Raw genomic sequence first — 20,201 nt, forward strand, 5'->3', positions numbered from 1 at the left:
AGGACAAACGGGTTCCATCACCACAGGTATGACATTCACAAATAAAGGATAAGAATTTAAAAAAAAAATAACAAATACTTACAATTCAAAGACCATATAGAGCATTCCATCGGAGCTGTACGTCTCTAGGAGTTCGACAATGTGCGGATGCTTTAGCATGTGACATATACTTGCTTCTCTCTTCAAATCTGCAAATACAGAAAGAATAAGTAAACTCGACAGAAATGGTTCCCAACCTTTCTTGCATTGTGCCCCCCCTCTAGAAAATATTTGTTCCTCTAACCCCAAATAAATAAATGTGATTGCCTACTCAGACTATAGTCAATAAAACAGTTTGACTGTTCCCAGGCAGTATAGTAAGTACCCTGAGTTTGTGGGGGGAAACACACGCGTAATAAGGGCCCAAACTGCAACACAGTGTGTGCGGACAGCATGGGTGGCAAAGCTGTCAATCACTGTGGGAGCTTCCAAATTCACGTCCCCACAATGCGTTGCTGGTGTGGATGCAAACTATTGTGGGGAGCGACTTTGGCAGTACCTTCAGTAAAGGACAGGTACACCAACCATGCTAAGGTGCAGATTAGAGCCTTACTAAATGTGCAGTCCTCACTCAGGCTCAGGAACCCTATACACTGTCTGGGATGCGCCATTACAGATTTTATTTGGTGAATCCCGAAACACGTCACAAACCCCTAAGTGCTCCCGAATCACCTATTGGGTATCTCTGCTATACAGAAACACGCTGAAATAATAAAAGCAGCAGCAGCAGCAATAAACAAAAATTTTAATTGCTCTGCATCTTATATAGACTGGTCATGCCTCTGTTTTGAAGTTAATCTTTTACATTTTACCATCATGGAGACACCATTATTGTAGACCGTACTTTTCCATAACATCTCTATTTGGGATCTAAAACCAGAAAATCTTGCTAATCCTCATCTTTGGAACTGCACATCTCTGCCTTAACACCTCGCGTGCCCCATGACACGGTTTGGCACTCCAAGGGCCCCAAGATGTAGCACATCATGGGCTTTTTGCTTGTTTTCTATTTTTTTGTCATAAGTGATACAGTGATCACATGATCACTCTAGTGCCGCCACCCTATGGCACTCAAAGGGTTAAAGGTAGACTGCACCATCTAAAAAAGATATTTAAATAAAGTTATGGAAAATATCTACATTAGTACTATAGAAGATGTAAATTAACTTAAAATAGAGATATCCTTATTTTTATCTTGGGAGGCGGTCATCTATAATGTGTGGTGTCATTTGTGACATTGGAGCGCTGTGTATTAAGACCATTAGCATAGTGTTAACATTATTGCAGGATTACATTGCATTCCTCATTGTATATAAATCCATCTGCTGCCTAAACCCTCTCATTCACTGTCCCACACCTCTGGAATGCCCTTCACCTCCTGATCGGACAAGCACCCTCTCTCACAACCTTTAAGGCCCACCTTAAAACGCCCCTCTTTAATTAAGCATTTGGGTAGTTGCCTTGGCAGATACTATACATCTCATATGCAGCTATCATAACACCCTCCTACTAGCTTTAACTTGTCGCTACTAACCTTAGACTTAGCTCTTCAGAGCAGCGACTTCCTATTGCCTACTTTTATGTATGAAAAGATTATTCCCGTTAGGTCTCCACATGTATTACTGCTGTAAAGCGCTATGTACATGGAAGGCAATATACAAATAAAAATACATATCACATTTGATCTAAATGTCCTTTTAGTTAACACAGGTTTATAATGTTTCTATAACCAATTGTGGTGACCGTACCGCTCAGACTAATACAAAATCAATGATAGCATATAACAGGGTGCAATAGGACAAATAGTCATCGTTTTAAAAGAGTAGGTTCAAGAAGAACCCAGAAAAGGTCCTATATCAAGCACTCGCTCTGGAAAGAAGGAGGTGGAGAATTACTCCATGAGATGCAACATATATCTACAAATGGTATATTGATCAGAGGCTAACCATCAGCTGACATATAGAATTCATATATGTCCACCTAGGACTAAAAAGTGAAAAAACAAGAACATTTCAATCACTTGTTTTGAATGTCACATATTAGGGGATCCTGGGATATATAGTTTAATTAATTATTATGACCTGTATTAACCTATGGGGCAGATCATGTAGGGGATCACATTTCTATATCACTGATCGAACACACACACACACACACACTACTACTACTACTACTACTACTACTACTTTATTATAGTGGTCTTTTAACCAATTTATTACTGGATCTATATTGACTTTATGGGTAAATCCTTTCGTTTATTGCACAATCCTACATCACGTTTAACTTTCTTGTATTACTATTATAAATATAAATATAATATTAATTAATTTTGTTTATTCATGAGTCGGGGATTGATGACATCATGACGGTGACATCCTGAAGTGCTTTGTGCGGCAGCAGACCCTTACATGGCATGTATTGCAGCTATTATCGGGCACACAGATTACACCTTGACACATTGTACACATGATACATTAATTACGACAACATTACATCATCGGACAGTGTATAAAATGTGTTTCATTGTGTCTGCCCTATATACGTGTTATACTTCGTATGGCTGCTAACATCATTATAGCGCTGCTAGTTTTACGTAGCGCTTTTACAGAGACATTTGTCCCTTAGAGCTTACAATCTATGTTTTTGGTGCCTGAGGCACAGGGAGATGACGTGACTTGCCCAAGGTCAAAAGGAGCCAACACCAGGAATTGAACCAGGTACCCCTGCTTCAAACTCAGTGCCAGTCAGTGCCACTCCTCTCTATATATAGATAGAGTTTGGGTACCATAGATTGCCTTATTTGTGTATGTATAGGATGTTTATTTCCTACAGTTCTCTGTGCTTTATATATGAGAGATATCATCTGTATGTGTATTTATGTAGAGATACAGGTGTATATGGGTTACCGTTTCTCTATGTGGAGTTATAGGTCTTTCCTAGAGATATATATACAATACTTACCTTTTTGCTGCTGCACTATTTTGTTTTGATGTGATTTTGATATATTTTCTGTTTACCTCTATCACCTTATTTACCGCATAGGTGATTATTCTATTAGGAATATGAGGTATACAGTATATCTATCACATGTGTTTTGGCGTTTGCCTCTTATGAGGATTTTTAGTACACCACACATATGTTCACTTGTTTATTAATGATGTTTATTAAAATGTTATTGTTTTTTCACTTTTTAGTCTTAGGTGGACATATATGAATTATATATGTCAGCTGATGGTTAGCCTCTGTAGATGTGTAGAGATATTTTGCATCTCATGGAGTAATTATCCACCTCCTTTCCACAGCGAATGCTTGATATAGGACCTTTTCTGGGTTATTCTTGAACCTACTCTGTTATAATGTTTCTAACAAGTTACAACGTTTTTTTAATTAAGCAATACACTTCAGACTTCAGTGTCATAAGTGATATCTCCATTTTAAAATGGCTAAATCCAGACTCCTGATAAATATTAGTGTTATCAAAATGTTATTGTAAATACAGGCAGTCCTCGATATCCGACGTTCCGCTTACCGACGAACACGTTATTCGATACCACCCAATGCAGTTTCGGACACATTATCTGACGTCGAATTTGCGTATTCGACGGTCACCGGCGCCGATTAACATTGGACCCGCTTTCCGATGGTCCGTTTACCGACGGCGATTTGAGGAACGCATTCCGTCAGATAATCGAGGACCCCATTGTATTGTTTTCTCTAAGCCTAGGATATTAATCATGTTAAAGTTTCCATTTTTCACACAATCGCTTGACTAAATGGTACGCTCTCTGCTTAAAACCCTTATATTTTAAGCATCACATTATTTAATATATTCAGTGCAGTGGTTTATCTGCACCAAAACACAACAACATTTTGGGGGATAAACACACCCTTGAACAACATATGGGACAGGTTTTGGAGAACTAAACCAAGGCGACCTTGAATTCAGAATTTCACCAAAAAGGTTATCTGAATGCCAGCCAATACTAGTACTACGGCCTGGATTTAATAAGCTCTGATAAGGTGTATCAAAGCTAAATTCCATTATCCAGCTTCTTGATTTCCCCCGCCACCAACCCCCCCAATAAATTCTTCTCAGTCTAGCCGAGTGATTCCCATCGTTTTGTGTTTGGAGAAACCCTTTAAGTATTTAGAAAAATCTCAGGGAACACCTATCTGGCTGACACGTAAGGCCGCACTTATAGTGCTGGCGACTTTGCATCAAAACAAATGTATTGACGCCGTCGCGTGCGCTTATAGTAGGAGCAACAGGATGGCGCGATAGCTTGGTCGTGATCTCTGGAAGTCACTTCAATTTGATTTTTCCAGCAACAGCAGCATGACGTCAGTGTCGCCGGCACTATCAGAGCGGCCTTAGGTTACTTTCACACCTCAAGAGCCCCCTCTATTTCCCACCCTCAACCCATGTATTTCTCTCTCCCCTCCATCTCACTCACTCACGCTCCCCCCCCGCCTCACATGTATTTATTTCACCTGCATCTCACTCTTACTCCCTCTTTTCCTCACTCTCTCCCCCTCTCTGCTCTCACTCTCCCCTACCTTTAATTAATTACCCCACTCTCACTCACTACCCCCCACAAAATACATACCAAAAAGCCCCACCCCCCTAAATACATGTAACCCCATCCTGCAATACATAATAAAAATACCCGCTGTGACAGTGAGGGGGTAACCAGGCTCAATAATAAAGGTTAAGCCCACTTGGTTACCCCTGATCCGTGTGTAAAGGTCCTAGAGCGTCAGCTCTTGGACACAGCTGTCGTATATGTTTCACTGAGACTATGTAATAATTATGTGACAATTTAATATTTTCTGTTTTTTGCCTTTCCATGGGGTGCTGGGCAGTGGAGCTCGCAAGGCTATAAGTTTAAGGGTGGGTTTTGCTGAGAATTTTTAATAAGATTGTTGCTATATAGCAGGGTTCCCGAGTTATGGGACACCCCAGGGATGTACCCGGGAATCAGGTAAGATTCTCGGGTACATTGAAGCACAGTTCTCCAGCAAAATCCTACCCTGGAAACGTTCTTGCGACTCACTGCCAGGGCTCCCTGCTTTAGCACAGGCTGGAAAAGTAAAGCGGACATGGGGGATCACGGTATCCCCAGAACAGTCCCAGGGTCCCTAGTATAAAGTGGGATACCCAGACTACGCCCAAAAACCCTGAACCTGGTATAACCTCCAGCTATGTTCAAAAACTGTGAGGTTTTTTATTGTGTGGGTACCGTAAAGTCAGGGTTCTGCAGTATGCCAGCAATAAGGCTGATAAGAATAGGGAACATATATTTTTAGTCTATCCCTGCCACCGGAACAGAAGACTTCTACCAGTAAAACACACAGACACATAAGCAAGAGTTTTTATTTAATAAATGTGAATGCTTATAACCATGTATATCTGTGAATGTGGGAATCCAAGTCCATGGATTCGAGAGACCAGATGGCTACCAAGCTTGTTACCACTGGGTCTGCTCGAAGCCCGGAGTTGAAAGGCTCAGGGTTGCCAAGGTGTTAGAACAGGAGGATTACTGCAGTTATACTTGAGTACCTCCGTCCTAGGCTAAAAAAGGGCTATCCGGCAACCATTTGCCCTGCCCCAGACTCTGCAGAGACTGGATAGCGGGTGGGCTCGATATGCTAAGAGGCTGAGGTGCAAGGTTGCATGCCCCTTAGAGTCCAAATCGGTGCCCACCCGGATTTAGAATACCGGCAAATCGGTGATAGCCTGGCAGGAGAATTCCCACGCGCTGATTGGTTTAATTAGTTTCTGAATGGGACTCTGAAACCCATAAGAAACCTTGAAGCCAATCAGGACCCGAGATTCCAAGCACCAAACCATCAGCGGCACCACCAGCACTCCACGCTCTCTCTCAGGCTTTGAGAGTTTGAGATTGGCATTTGTGACGGAGGCGTGGCCACGCCCCCGCCGGCGGTTCAGCCAATGAGGGCAAACCAGCCGCTGGACGTCATGGCCACGCCCCCGCAAACCTACCGCCCCACCCCTTCCCGTCACAAACTTTCTCTCTCCCCTCAGACCGCAGGCTAGCGCTGTGCATGCGCCGCCCCCCCGCCGGGCGCGTGTCACAGTGCTGACTGAGGACTCAGCCTAAAGCCGCGCTGATTACAGATGCAGGGGGTATAGAATGTCAATAGGAGAGTGTTCTGTCTTTTTTTTTTCCATTTTATTTCCTACTGAGTGCGAATAGCCGAGCTGTTATGAACACTGTAATGTCAGTAGGTTTCTATGCCTTTATTCACTAGAAAAGCATCATAAAGTCTTATAGCTCAGTGGTTATGCTCCAGGCCATTAGCAGAGTGGACCAGGGTTCGATTCCTGGCTGGGGTGTTTATTTTTTTCCATTTTATTTCCTAAAGAGTGCGAATAGCCGTGCGGCTATTTGCACTCAACTGTGAATATCCACTGCCCATATTTATATCTGTACAATTTGACTTTGAAGACAATGCAGGTACCTCTAAACAAAGATGACATCTTTTATTATCTTTGGGAATATTTTACAAGTTAAGTCCTCTCACCAATCCTACTTGCTATGTACACAACTTCAACCTTTTGTAGAACAGGCTTGTACATACTGTACACTCAGAGACAAAATGTTGCCATTGAAATACTATGTTGACAAAAAACAGAATCAACATGAATGAACTCTCACCCTGTGCTATTTCTGTGCCACTGAGCAGACATGTTTCAATGTGCCTATAAGAGGTGATTTGTAGAACTTGTACATTGTTTATATTTGATATTTGAACCATAAAAATAGAGTATGAAGGTGGAGAGAGGTTTGATATGGCCATTTATTCCACCAGCTAGCAAACAAAATAAAAATAAAAACTTCCTGAATTATTTCAGTGCACACTATAAATTCTTTATCTGTAGTGGTACTGCAAATGTCACTCGTGTCCTAGCTTGTTCGGCTACTCTGTTCTTTTGGGATCTATAAATCATCCCCTTCTTACAGTCACAACGACAGCCAAATATATAGGTAATAGATCAAATCCCCGCTGTGCAGAAAGCATCAGGATCATGCCCGAGTTGGCTGCATTTGTTTCACAGTATCACAACATGCATGAAGTCACAAGTTGAAGCCTGCAGCATTCAACTGAATAAGGGGAATCGTGCTTCCGACACAGCCTATTATAGGACTTCAGAGCTATCCAAAACATTTTTTTTTTCAAAGACATCCAATAAAACAAAATCACTGCACTCACCAGTCTTCATGGTAAGAAATCTTTGACTTTTCCCTAATGCACATTTGTTTTACTTGGTCTTCACTGGCAGATTTCTATAAATTTGTTAAGATAGATGCTGTCGCGCTTTAATTTATTTCAATTATTGTGCAAGTCTTCCAAAAAATTAAGTTCAGGCAAAAATCTGTTTGGGTGCCACTGCAAAAGACATTCTTTACAAGTCTCTGAACTCGTTCATTTCAGCAACATCACACATTTTGTTTTTCTCAAACGGAACATTTAAAAATGTTAATTTGTATTCCTTTTGTAACTCGTAATGTGTTTAAGAGGAACTCCAAGCGGGATAGATAGAGATATATATATATATTTAAAAAAATAAATAAAATTTAAACGTGTTTGAAGCAGGAGTTCTCCGGAGCTGAACCCCATTAATGTAACCTCCGTGGACCCCGTTTCCAGAGATACAAGCCCTCACAGGGTGTACTTGTAGCTGCTCCGGCTCGCTGGGATTGATGCAATGGCCACTTTTCAAAGCTCCCGCACCCTGCTAGCCAATAGGAAGCTGTGACGTAATGAGGCTCAGCTTCCTATTGGCACATCGATGCGGGTGCTTTAAAATTTTGCCGGGATACTAGCACCCCCATTGGAGCTCTATCTCGGGATGCTGGGGGTCCCTGAGCTGAATCCAATGTTAAAAAATTATTTTAAAAAAGTGCCTGAATTGCTCTTTAATTGGGGGTCACACAATATACGTCTCTTAGACCTCATGACATAAAGGGGAAACAAATATAGGTCGATCATTTAACGCTCTATATACAATGCACAGTATCGTATATCTGAATTCAAGCAGTGGAATTTTCATGTCTCCCCTTTTCTCTCTCACACCCAGAGAGACAGACATAGGGAACATAGAATTGTATCTGTCATGGTGAGAGGCAGCATAAAAGAAATTGGATACAGAGAGTGGACATAATGTGCTACAGTGAAAAGAGGTTAGCCAACACCTTAGTGCAAGAGAGCCATAGCACCCTGCTGACACAGGACGTGAATGACCATTACGTTAATCTACCTCCACCTTGTACTCTACTCTGGTTTTCCCTCCCTGTCAACATGCAAAACTCTCACGTTCAACCTAACTACTGTACCATTTTTTTAAATCATTTTAATGAAACCATCCAAAATGATTCCACAACAGTACCAATGCAAACACACACAGATCGTGCATACTAATTTAGTACCTATATTATCAGTAATCTTTCATTCATGATAAGCTTTCTGCTCTCTTTATTTAGTGATTAAAAGTTTTCTAATCATACCAAATGAAACCAACTTTCGCATACTTGACATAACAAACCTGTATTATTTATCCAAGTGATGGCACAGATCACAAATATTTTCCAGACAGAGGGATTTGCTAGGACTTGCACAAGAGGGGATACTTTGGTGTGGTTTGGAAACTTAAAATGCTTTGGCCAAAGAATTTAACTAAATGACGATCACTTATGAAAAGAAAATCATAAGTATTTAACTATAATATTTATAGCGTACATAGACATTCGCGGGCTCCCGGGCAAAAAAATTATAATTTCAGGCTCCCATTAATATTAGGAACAGGGAAGGAAAAACGAAGCACTGGTTCCACTGGGGTAAAAATAAACACAGAGGTGCGTTCCCACAATAAAAGTTTTAATGGATCAAACGCACAAAAACAGACCACCTACGCGTTTCGGGCTTGTGGCCCTTTATCAAGGTGAATAGAAATACCTAAACGAGTGAATTTAAATACCTGGTTTCAGCGTTGGCGTGACAAATCCGCCGCCACTTCCTGGTTCCAGGAGAAGAGTGACGCAGGACGTGACGCGGGACGTGTGACGTCAGCGCGTTCGGGACATATCAATAAAACAAACTTTATTTAAACAGAAAAAAAATAAACAAAATAACACTCCTTTGTATGAATGAAGAAACGTTACCTAGACATTAAAACATAATTAAAAACAAATATGAACAATGGAATAAACTAATCTCATGAGCAAGGGTGAACAATTGCTTCATTCATAGATTGAGCAAATTCTATATCTGCTAAAACCCACAGTTCAGAGTTCAATATGAGTGACATATGTCAACCTGGAAGAATCTGTATATATATATATATATATATATATATATATATACAGACATAATAAAGGGCAATAGTGTATTTCATGACATAAAGGAATACAATAAATTGCCACTTAATTGACAGAGGATGGTTTCCAGGTTGATTAAACATTGCCATCATTCACCATACAGATTATACAAATAATTAATTATTAGAAAAAACTATAATTATATCTTCCTACTGAATGGATATTGGCAAAGTATAGGACAATCAATGTTTAACATATGGTATGATTTCATTAAAAATATTTTTACAAGTTAAATTCACAAAATAATTAAATCAAGCATACATATATTGCTATACCATAAGTTGAGCATAAGTTGCAGAGTTGGTAAAAATTTACAAATAGAGTTCACAAGGCAATTCAGTTGAGCATAAATATTTTGTTATGTTGTAATTAGACTTATATTATAGTTCGACTAAACATAAGTACAATATTGTTGATAATAACTATATATATATATATATATAGAAAAGTTTAACTAAACATATCTAAGAGCTCAGATGGTAACGATATATATTGAAAAAGGCAGGTACCTATCTCATGAGATAGGGGAGAGAAGAAGAAATGGCAAGTTTACAAAAATCAATTTAAAATTTAATTGATTAACCATTTCTAGAGCAGGAGCGGTCCAAGATCCCAATCAGAATTAAGACCATTTGGAATGCGTGTATTTAAAGTAAAAATCCAAAATAGTTCTCTCCTGTCTAGAATGCCATTTCTGTCTCCACCTCTAATGGGACATGGTATATGCTCTATACCTGTGTATGAAAAGTTATTCACATTACCCATACTGCAGTTAGTGAAATGAAATGAAACAGGGTGATTAACATCTTTTTTTATAATTAGGCGTAAGTGCTCGAGTATACGAACTTTCAAAGCTCTAATCGTTCGGCCTATGTATTGTTTGCCGCAACCACATGTGAGTAGGTAAATTACATATGTGGTGTTGCAATTTATAAAGGATGTGATGTTATAACTGTTCCCTGTACTGGTGGAGGAGAATTCAGATTTTGATGACATATACTTGCAAGATTTACATTTTAAGCACTTAAAACATCCCTTTGGCAGATTAGAGACCAATTTCTTTGTGGTAAATAGACTTGGTGACACATTAGAAATTGTTTTTGCTCTTCTGTACACAAATTTGGGACCCTCATTGTAGACATGCTGTAAAACAGGATCAGCGGCTAGTACAGCCCAATGTTTTTTCACAATGCTTTTGATTTGATTTGCTTGTGTAGTATATTGCATAATAAACATTGGGGATTGTGAGAAAGAGTTGTTTCTTTTTTTGTTCTGTATTAATATAGACCTATCCATTTCGTTAACTTCTTTGAACGCATTATTCAAATCTGAGCGTAAATAACCTCTGGCCTCAAAGCGGAACATAAGATCCATCGATTGGTTAAGAAAGTCTTCTGAATTGGTGCAGATTCTTTTTAACCGGATCAATTGACCTTTGGATATGCTTTTTAGTAGGGACTTAGGGTGGCAGCTGTCAGCACGTAAGAAAGTGTTCCGTGAGTTACTTTTGCGATAAACATCTGTATTAATATTCATGAACATATCAATGGACAGATGTAAATCCAAATAATTTATATGGTGAAAATCATAGTGATAAGTGAAGTGCAAATTTAGGTCATTATTGTTAAAATAATCGGTGAATAAAATAAGAGTGTGTACATCCCCATTCCAAATAAAAATGAGGTCGTCAATGTACCTTTTATAAAAAGTGATAAAGTGTCTAAAAGGGTTGTTATCTCCAAACACGTGGACTGACTCCCACCAACCCAAGAAGAGGTTTGCGTAGGAGGGGGCAAAACTAGTACCCATTGCAGTACCACGTGTCTGGAGATAAAAAAACATCATCAAACATAAAATAATTGTGGGTTAATAAAAAGTGTATAGCACCCAAAATAAAAGTGCTCTGTGCTGGTGAAAATTTAGAGTGTTGTAAATAAAATCTGACAGCTGCCATCCCTTGTTCGTGCACAATGACTGTGTACAATGATGTGATATCCATTGTTAACCAAATAAAATTGTTTTCTCAATCGATGGGACCAAGTTGAGCCATGAGGTCTCCACTATCCTTTATGTGTGAGGGTAGTGATTGTACCATTCCCTGTAGGAAATGGTCCACGTATCTCGATACACCATCTCCCAAAGATCCAATGCTAGAGACTATAGGCCTCCCAGGAGGGGAGACCAAAGTCTTGTGGATCTTTGGGAGATGGTGAAAAATCGGGATAACCGGATAGGGACAAAATAGGAAATCAAGTTCCTTGGAGTCTAAAACACCCAATGTAGAGCCTTCCTCAAGGAGGGTTCTCAACTCTTTTAAGAAGACGGAGGTTGGGTCGCCACATAATTTGATATATAATGATTGGTCCTGTAGTTGGCGTAAGGCCTCGCTCTTATAAGTATCACAATGGCTCCTCCTTTATCCGCTCCTTTCACAATTATGGAGCTATTGGCCTTAAGGGAATTTAGAGCACTTCTTTCCATTTTTGTAAGGTTAGAAAGATTATTATACTTGAGGAGTGTGAGTTGGAATGTATACCCCTTATGCAACAAGGAAAGATCTCGCTCAATGAGTTGTTCAAACGTAGTTAAAAAAATTCCCTTTTATATGTGTAGGGTAAAAGATTGATTTACCCCTAAAGCCAGAAGCATGTCTGCCTGAAAAGATGGAAATATTTGTTGGATCGATATTGTCAATCTCTAAATCAGTGAGATCCTGTATACAACAATGTTCCTTGAATGTAAGAGATCTAATATTAGGTACTTCAGAAGGAGTCGCCCCCTCATCATCATCATCAATAATTACATCGGACTGAATTAAATTGTCTTTTTGACCAAAAAATCTTCTTAGTGTGAGCTTGCGTATGTATTTGTGTAAGTCCACTATGGTGTCAAACAATTTAAAGTTCGAATCGGGTGCGAATTTCAGTCCTTTGTCTAACACTGAAAGTTCAGCCTGAGTGAGAGTAATGCTTGACAGATTGATGATACCTGTTTCCTCAATTAGCAGTTCTTTTTTCTCTTCTGGGGGTTCTTTGGATTTTCTTTTTTGGCTCCTCCTTGTGCGTCTGAAGTATCTCGGTTTTTTGAAGATCCGAAAAAGGTTCTGGATTCATACTCGCCTTCCCTTTGGCCATTTTGATTGAATGTGGCGCCACCTTGATGAGCACCTTGTTGTTGGCTTCGATGGTCATAATTCTGATTATCTCTGTAATTAGAAGATGCTCCTTGGGAAAAAACATCGTTATCAGACATTTCCGATTCTGCGCTGGCTGAATTAGAGAAAGAGATGGTTTTTTTGAGTATGGATTTCTGCTGTTTCTTAGGTTTGTTAGATTTTTGGGGTGTAGAGGAATTTAATTTCTTTGATGGAAAGATTCTCTGCCAAACATAAACTTGGTTACGAAGGTAATCTAGTTTGTCCCTTTCAAACTTAGGCTGTTTTTTTGACATTACTTCTTTCTCCATACTTTTAATTTTCTTTGATAATGATAAATCCAATTCATTAAACCCCTCCATCTCTACGTATTGATGTAAGTCTTTCTGTAATATAGAGATTACTTTATCCAGGGCAATTTTTTCTTGTTTTTGATTAGATGATAAGATCCATTAAAGTAAAGGAGGAGGTGTCAAGGGTATCCTTCCATTTAGTTTCCGCTGTACATTCAAGTCAATCATTGTTTGCTGTGATTTTGGTTTAGAGCACCATGCAACTTCTTCCCATTAATATTAACATGAGCATGAAGAAGATTGGTTCAAACAGCCAAATCCAGTAAAAAAGCACCGATCAACTCACCAGGTTAATTGCAAAATTAAAAAACTTTTATTGTACTACATTAAAACCAAAAAACACAAACTAACCAGTGAGTGGGTAGTATTCCCCAAGTCCTAGACAAACTATTGTACCCATGGCCAATCCATCAGCGATCAAATTGATATCCCTAAATGTAAAGGATCTGCAAAATAATAGGAAAAGGAGGCTGGCTCTCTTAGAATTGAAAAGATCGGGGGGGAGACATAATTTTCCTTCAGGAAACACACTTCACAGCTCAGGACCCGCCTAAAATATTTCAGGGTACTTACCCAATGGGGTTTTACTCGTCATTCAGTAGTAAGAAACGAGGTGTAGCGATTCTTATCCGCCAGGGAACCCCATTCAATCTAGTAAAAACAGTAATGGACCCAGAGGGTAGATTCCTAGTGGTATATGGCTCACTTTCCGGTTCGGCGATCGCCCTGATCAACCTATATGCCCCAAATGAGAATCAGACGGATTTTCTAAAAAAAAGTTCTGGAGGGAGTCGACACGACGTACATGTCGTCTCTGATAGTAGGGGGTGACCTGAATATGGTTCTTAATCCCACGAGGACAGATCATGGGCCCCGGGCCGACCACACTCTGAAACTGGAAAAAAGTTCAGAGAGATATTGAAGGACTTCTCTTTGATGGACATTTGGAGAGCCCAGCATTAGAGACAAAAGGATTACACTTTTTATTCTAATCCTCACCAGACCTAATCGCGTATAGATTATTTCCTTGCTACCAAGAATATTCTGGAGGCCACCTCCAATTCAGATATTGGCCCGATCACATGGTCGGATCACGCCCCTATTACCCTGGCCCTAACCATCCCATTTGTGAGACTAAATTCGTATAATTGGAGACTTAATGACTCCTTACTAAATCACCCGGAGGTGGAGAAGAGAGTCAAAACAGCCCTTATAGACTATTTCAATCTGAATGTAGGATCAGTTACTTCACCAGCGGTACTGTGGGAAGCTCATAAAGCAGCAATCAGAGGTAACTTTATCTCGATTGCATCTCACAGGAAAAAATCTAAAGTAAAGATGCTCAAAGATTTGACAGACAAAATTATTAAATTGGAACAAGAAAATAAGCATAACCCCACCAGGAATGAACTGAGGCAAATTCAACTGGAAGAGGTAGAAAAAGCTCTTAAATGGACCAATCAGAGGTACAGCTAAACCCCGTTATAACGCGGGTCTCGGGGTCCACCCCGAGACCACCGCGTTACTAACGGGGTCGCGAGAAAAAAAAATGGCCGCCGCGCTTTAGCGCATATTCATCCCGCGGGACAGGAGATGGGAGCGGGCATGTCCCTCCGCTCCCCGCTTCCCCCTGTCACCGCGGGACAGGCCGCGGGGCAGGAGATGGGAGCGGGGATGTCCCTCCTGTCCCCGCTTCCCCCTGTCACCGCGGGACAGGCCGCGGGGCAGGAGATGGGAGCGGGGATGTCCCTCCTGTCCCCGCTTCCCCCTGTCACCGTGTGACAGGCCGCGGGGCAGGAGATGGGAGCGGGGATGTCCCTCCTGTCCCCGCTTCCCCCTGTCACCGCGTGACAGCCCGCGGGGCAGGAGATGAGAGCGGGGATGTCCCTCAGGTCGCCGCTTACCTCAGATCCCGCTGCCTGCATGGAGGTGGTAGCGGGGGGTTTCTTCTCCCCACCGCTGTCCCTGGCGCTCCCGCTGCCTGCGCGGGAGGAGGGGGGGGAGCGGGTGGTGGTGCTGGTCGCGGCCTTTCCTGTGCTCCGACCCCACCCCCCGTCTGTGTAGAGTGAGAGAGTGTGTGTGTGTATGTATATATGGGAGAGAAAGTGTGTGTGTGTATATGGGTGTGTGTATGTGGGTGTGAGTGTGTGTAAGTGTGTGTAAGTGTGTGTAAGTGTGTGTGAGTGTCTGTGAGTGTCTGTGAGTGTCTGTGAGTGTAAGTGTGTGTAAGTGTGTGTGAGTGTGCGTGAGTGTGCGTGAGTGTGCGTAAGTGTGCGTAAGTGTGCGTGGGAGTGCGTGGGAGTGTGTGTGCGTAAGTGTGTGTGAGTGTGTGTGAGTGTCTGTAAGTGTGTGTGAGTGTGTGTGCAGTGTGAGCAATGAGGAGTGTGTGTGCAGTGTACAGTGTGTGTGCAGTGTGTCAGTGTGTGCAGTGTGAGCAATGAGCAGTGTGTGTGCAGTGTGCAGTGTGTGTGCAGTGTGTCCAATGAGCAGTGTGTGTGCAGTGTGCAGTGTGTGTGCAGTGTGTCAGTGTGTGTGCAGTGTGTCAGTGTGTGCAGTGTGAGCAATGAGCAGTGTGTGTGCAGTGTGCAGTGTGTGTGCAGTGTGTCCAATGAGCAGTGTGTGTGCAGTGTGTCCAATGAGCAGTGTGTGTGCAGTGTGCAGTGTGTGTGCAGTGTGTCAGTGTGTGCAGTGTGAGCAATGAGCAGTGTGTGTGCAGTGTGCAGTGTGTGTGCAGTGTGTCAGTGTGAGCAATGAGCAGTGTGTGTGCAGTGTGTGTGCAGTGTGGCAGTGTGAGCAATGAGCAGTGTGTGTGCAGTGAGTGTGTGCAGTGAGTGTGTGCAGTGTGTGCAGTGTGTGCAGTGTGTGCAGTGTGCAAAAAAAAAAAACGGGAGCCACGGGAAAACCGCGTTATAACCGAATCGCGGTATAACGAGGCGCGTTATAACGGGGTTTAGCTGTACTATGACAAGGGTAATAAGGCCGATAGACTTCTTGCTAGCAGGTTAAGAGGTATACAGAAAAGATCTCAAATAACTGCGATCAAGAATGGGTCTGGCGAGATAGTTTACAATGAAAAAAAAATTGCGGAAGAATTTACAAAAATTTTACACTAAATTATATAACCTGAGAACCCAAAATGATAATTCAGAAACCAATGGGTCGGAAGCAATTATAAAATATTTTAAAAGGGTGTTGCCTCCCCACATTAACAGAGGTAGAGAACTCCTTACTCAACGCTAAAATAACGAAGGAAGAACTAGAAGAAGCAGTAAAGGCTTTAAAAATCTCCAAAACCCCTGGTCCTGATGGCTTTACGAATGTTTATTATAAGAGATTCTTGCCAATTCTGTCTCTCCACCTGCTGAACTTGTTCAACTCCTTTATGGAAGGAAATCCGATCCCAGCATCAATGTCTCTAGCTAATCTGGCTATCATTCACAAAGAAGGGAGAGACCCGATGCAGTGCGGAAGTTACCGCCCGATCTCCCTCCTAAATAACGATCTTAAGTTATACAGTAAGATTCTGGCGAATAGGTTGAACCCCATATTACCAAGGCTAATACATATCGACCAAGTTGGGTTTGTCCCAGGTAGACAAGCCTCGGACAACACTCGCAAAATAATTAATATAATAGATCATGCTCATCTCACAGACACCAAGACAGTGCTATTAAGTTTGTACGCAGAGAAGGCTTTTTTTCAGAATTGATTGGCTATTTTTAGATAATGCTCTAAAGAAATTTGGATTTAAGGACTCATTCTTGGAAGGAGTCCGGGCCCTCTACTGTAATCCGTCTGCTATGGTGAGGCTCCCGGGTGGAACAGCAGAGAGGTTTAGTATCCAAAATGGTACTAGACAAGGGTGTCCCCTATCCCCTCTTCTTTTTGCCCTGACCATTGAACCCCTAGCATCTAAAACACGGGAGACCGCAAATATACAGGGCATAGTAATTGGAAAAACAAATGATAAAATCTCGTTATTCGCTGATGATATAATTTTGACCTTAGTTCAGCCCCAAATTTCTCTTCCCAACCTCCAAACGGAATTATCAGATTTTGGCAAAATATCTGGCTTTAAAATTAATAATGATAAATTCGAAGCCCTAAATCTAAATTTATCAGAGTTAGAAGTGGGACCAAATTTCCACCGGAGCGGGCGCGGGAACATGCGGGGGGGGGAGGAAGGAGGGGGAACACGTCACCTCCACCGGCCCTTCTCCTCCTCACCACTCCCGCGGGACCCGTACTATCTCCCCTCAGCACCAAGCAGGGTGCAGGACAGGTGTGCAACTACTCCAGAAACAAGTGTAGCCAGGTGTAGGGCTTCGTGCACATGCCTGTGACGCGCGACACGCGCTGGGATGCAGGCACACCCCCGAAGCAACCGGCCGGCACCAGGGGCGACCTGCGCGTGCGCATCGTAGGAGGTGCGCGTGCATGCGGAGGTCCGGCGGCAGCAGCAGACCGGAGCCTCCGTGTGTTTCTCACCGCCGGTGCGGGAGCGCGCGCACCCCTGCTGAAAACGGGTGCAGCGGCCGGCAAGAAGAGGGGCCATGAGCCCCTTACAGTACCCCCCTTCAGGGTTGGAGCCCGGACGATCCATAGAAGGTTTCAGAGGAAATTTCAGATTAAATGCTCAAGCAAGCCTGGGGGTATGTACCTGGTCCTGTGGAATCCATTCCCTCTCCTCTGGACCAAAAGTCCTTCAATGCACCAAATACTGGAGACCTCCTCTTGAGAGACGGGAGTCAAAATGGACTGAACCTCGAACTCCTGTTGTCCGTCTACCATTCTGGGACAAGGTGTAATGAGTCAAGTTTGAGGGTTTTGTTTAAGTGGTTTGAGCAAAGAGCAGTGAAAAACCGAGGGGATTCTCTAGCTGATATACCCGGTATTGCCCGGGATTAAAATTTCCCACTCTCTCCCCCCCCTGCAGCTACGGTCGTCGTCTAAACCCCCCCCCCCCCGCACCCGGTCGTCATCGCCCCCTCCCCCCCCATGCGCGTGGCTCCGGTCGATGTTGATGTCCCCCCCGCGCGGTTCCAGTCCCCCCCTTCCCCCCCCTGCGCGGTTACGGTCCACCCCTCCTGCGCAGCTCTGGTCCCCCCCCTGCGCAGCTCTGGTGCACTACCCCTGCACAGCTCCTGCAGCCCCCCCACTGCACAGCCCCGGCGGATCCCCCAGCCACCCGGCTCCAGCGCCACTCCCACGCCCCCTGCACAGCTCCGTCGTATACATATATACAGTGTTCGACAAATCACCAAAAAATCTACTCGCCCAACCAAAATATCTACTCGCCACCTAGTCCCGCCCCCAACCCTGCTTATACGACAATTAGTCCTTGTTACGTGTGTGTGTGTAAATGTCAGATCTAGAAATAAAAGCCAGGTGTGAATGACTAGTTTCCTGAACCCCTTAACCAGTGTCTGGACGTCCCCGCTTCACAATATCTAAAGCAGCAATCCCGCCTGGGATCTTACCTGATCCGCAGTCCCTCAATGTCCAGGTACCCTCATTCCCCCAATGTTATACATTGGAGGGGAGGTGTTCCCTACCTGTCTTCTGGGTTAGGGGGGGTTCCGATTTCTTCCGTGTGAAGCTTGAGTCAGATCTGGAAGAAAGCAGTATAGGTTATTTCGGTGTAGTATAGGGCAAGTAAGATATATAGGGTAAATAAGAGATCCAGAGTGTGGGGGAGAGAGAGTGTGGGGGGGAAAGAGAGAGAGAGTGTGGGGGGGAGAGAGAGAGAGAGAGTGTGGGGGGGGGAGAGAGAGTGTGGGGGGGGAAAGAGAGAGAGAGTGTGGGGGGGAGAGAGAGAGAGTGAGAGAGAGAGTGTGGGGGGGGAGAGAGAGTGTGGGGGGGAGAGAGAGAGTGTGGTGGGGGAGAGAGAGAGAGTGTGGGGGGGGAGAGAGAGAGAGAGTGTGGGGGGGAGAGAGAGAGAGTGTGGGGGGGAGAGAGAGAGAGTGTGGGGGGGGAGAGAGAGAGAGTGTGGGGGGGAGAGAGAGAGAGAGTGTGGGGGGGGAGAGAGAGAGAGTGTGGGGGGGAGAGAGAGAGTGTGTGGGGGGAGAGAGAGAGTGGGGGGAGAGAGAGAGAGAGTGGGGGTAGAGAGAGAGAGAGTGGGGGGAGAGAGAGAGAGTGGGGGAGAGAGAGAGAGTGTGTGGGGGGGAGAGAGAGTGTGTGTGGGGGGGAGAGAGAGAGAGTTTGGGGGGAAGAGAGAGAGTGTGGGGGGAGAGAGAGTGTGGGGGAGAGCGAGAGAGTGTGTGGGGGGGGAGAGAGAGAGAGAGTGGGGGGAGAGAGAGTGGGAGACTGTGGGGGGGGAAAGAGTGGGGGGGAGAGAGAGAGAGCGAGAGAGGGGGGAGAGAGAGAGAGAGAGAGAGAGAGAGAGAGAGAGAGAGAGAGAGTGTGGGGGGAGAGAGTGTGGGTGGAGAGAGAGAGAGTGTGGGTGGAGAGAGAGAGAGTGGGGGAGAGAGAGAGAGAGTGGGGGAGAGAGAGAGAGTGTGGGGACAGAGAGAGTGGGGGGAGAGAGAGAGTGGGGGGAGAGAGAGAGAGAGTGGGGGGAGAGAGAGAGAGAGTGGGGGGAGAGAGAGAGAGAGTGGGGGGAGAGAGAGAGAGTGTGTGGGGGGAGAGAGAGTATGTGTGGGGGGGAGAGAGAGAGAGTTTGGGGGGAAGAGAGAGAGTGTGGGGGGGAGAGAGAGTGGGAGACTGTGGGGGGGGAAAGAGTGGGGGGGAGAGAGAGAGTGGGAGACTGTGGGGGGGGAAAGAGTGGGGGGGAGAGAGAGAGAGCGAGAGAGGGGGGAGAGAGAGAGAGAGAGAGAGAGAGAGAGAGAGTGGGGGAGAGAGTGTGGGGGGAGAGAGTGTGGGTGGAGAGAGAGAGAGTGGGGGAGAGAGAGAGAGAGAGTGGGGGAGAGAGAGAGAGTGGGGGGAGAGAGAGAGAGTGGGGGGAGAGAGAGAGAGTGGGGGGAGAGAGAAAGAGTGGGGGAGAGAGAGAGAGTGGGGGGGAGAGAGAGAGTGGGGGGAGAGAGAGAGAGAGAGAGAGAGAGAGTGTGTGTGTGGGGGGGAGAGAGAGAGAGTGTGGGGGGGGAGAGAGAGAGAGAGAGAGAGTGTGGGGGAGAGAGAGAGTGTGGGGGGAAGAGAGAGAGAGAGTGTGGGGGGGAGAGAGAGAAAGAGTGTGGGGGGAGAGAGAGTGTGGGGGGAGAGAGAGAGTGTGGGGGGAGAGAGAGAGTGTGGGGGGAGAGAGAGAGTGTGGGGGGAGAG

General features: G+C 44.1%; 1 protein-coding gene across 12 annotated transcripts in view; it reads right to left on the bottom strand.

The window, feature by feature from the left end:
• The window catches only part of CASK (calcium/calmodulin dependent serine protein kinase), a 569,868-nt gene that overhangs the window by 458,748 nt on the left and 90,919 nt on the right, over nt 1–20,201 (bottom strand). For all 12 annotated transcript variants that reach the window (XM_075589720.1, XM_075589721.1, XM_075589718.1 and 9 more), the window contains one exon: nt 83–188. In XM_075589720.1, the coding sequence (XP_075445835.1) occupies nt 83–188 (106 nt within the window). The remainder of the gene's footprint in view (nt 1–82; nt 189–20,201) is intronic.

This window comes from Ascaphus truei, chromosome 3, assembly GCF_040206685.1.
Source record: "Ascaphus truei isolate aAscTru1 chromosome 3, aAscTru1.hap1, whole genome shotgun sequence".
NCBI lineage: Eukaryota > Metazoa > Chordata > Amphibia > Anura > Ascaphidae > Ascaphus > Ascaphus truei.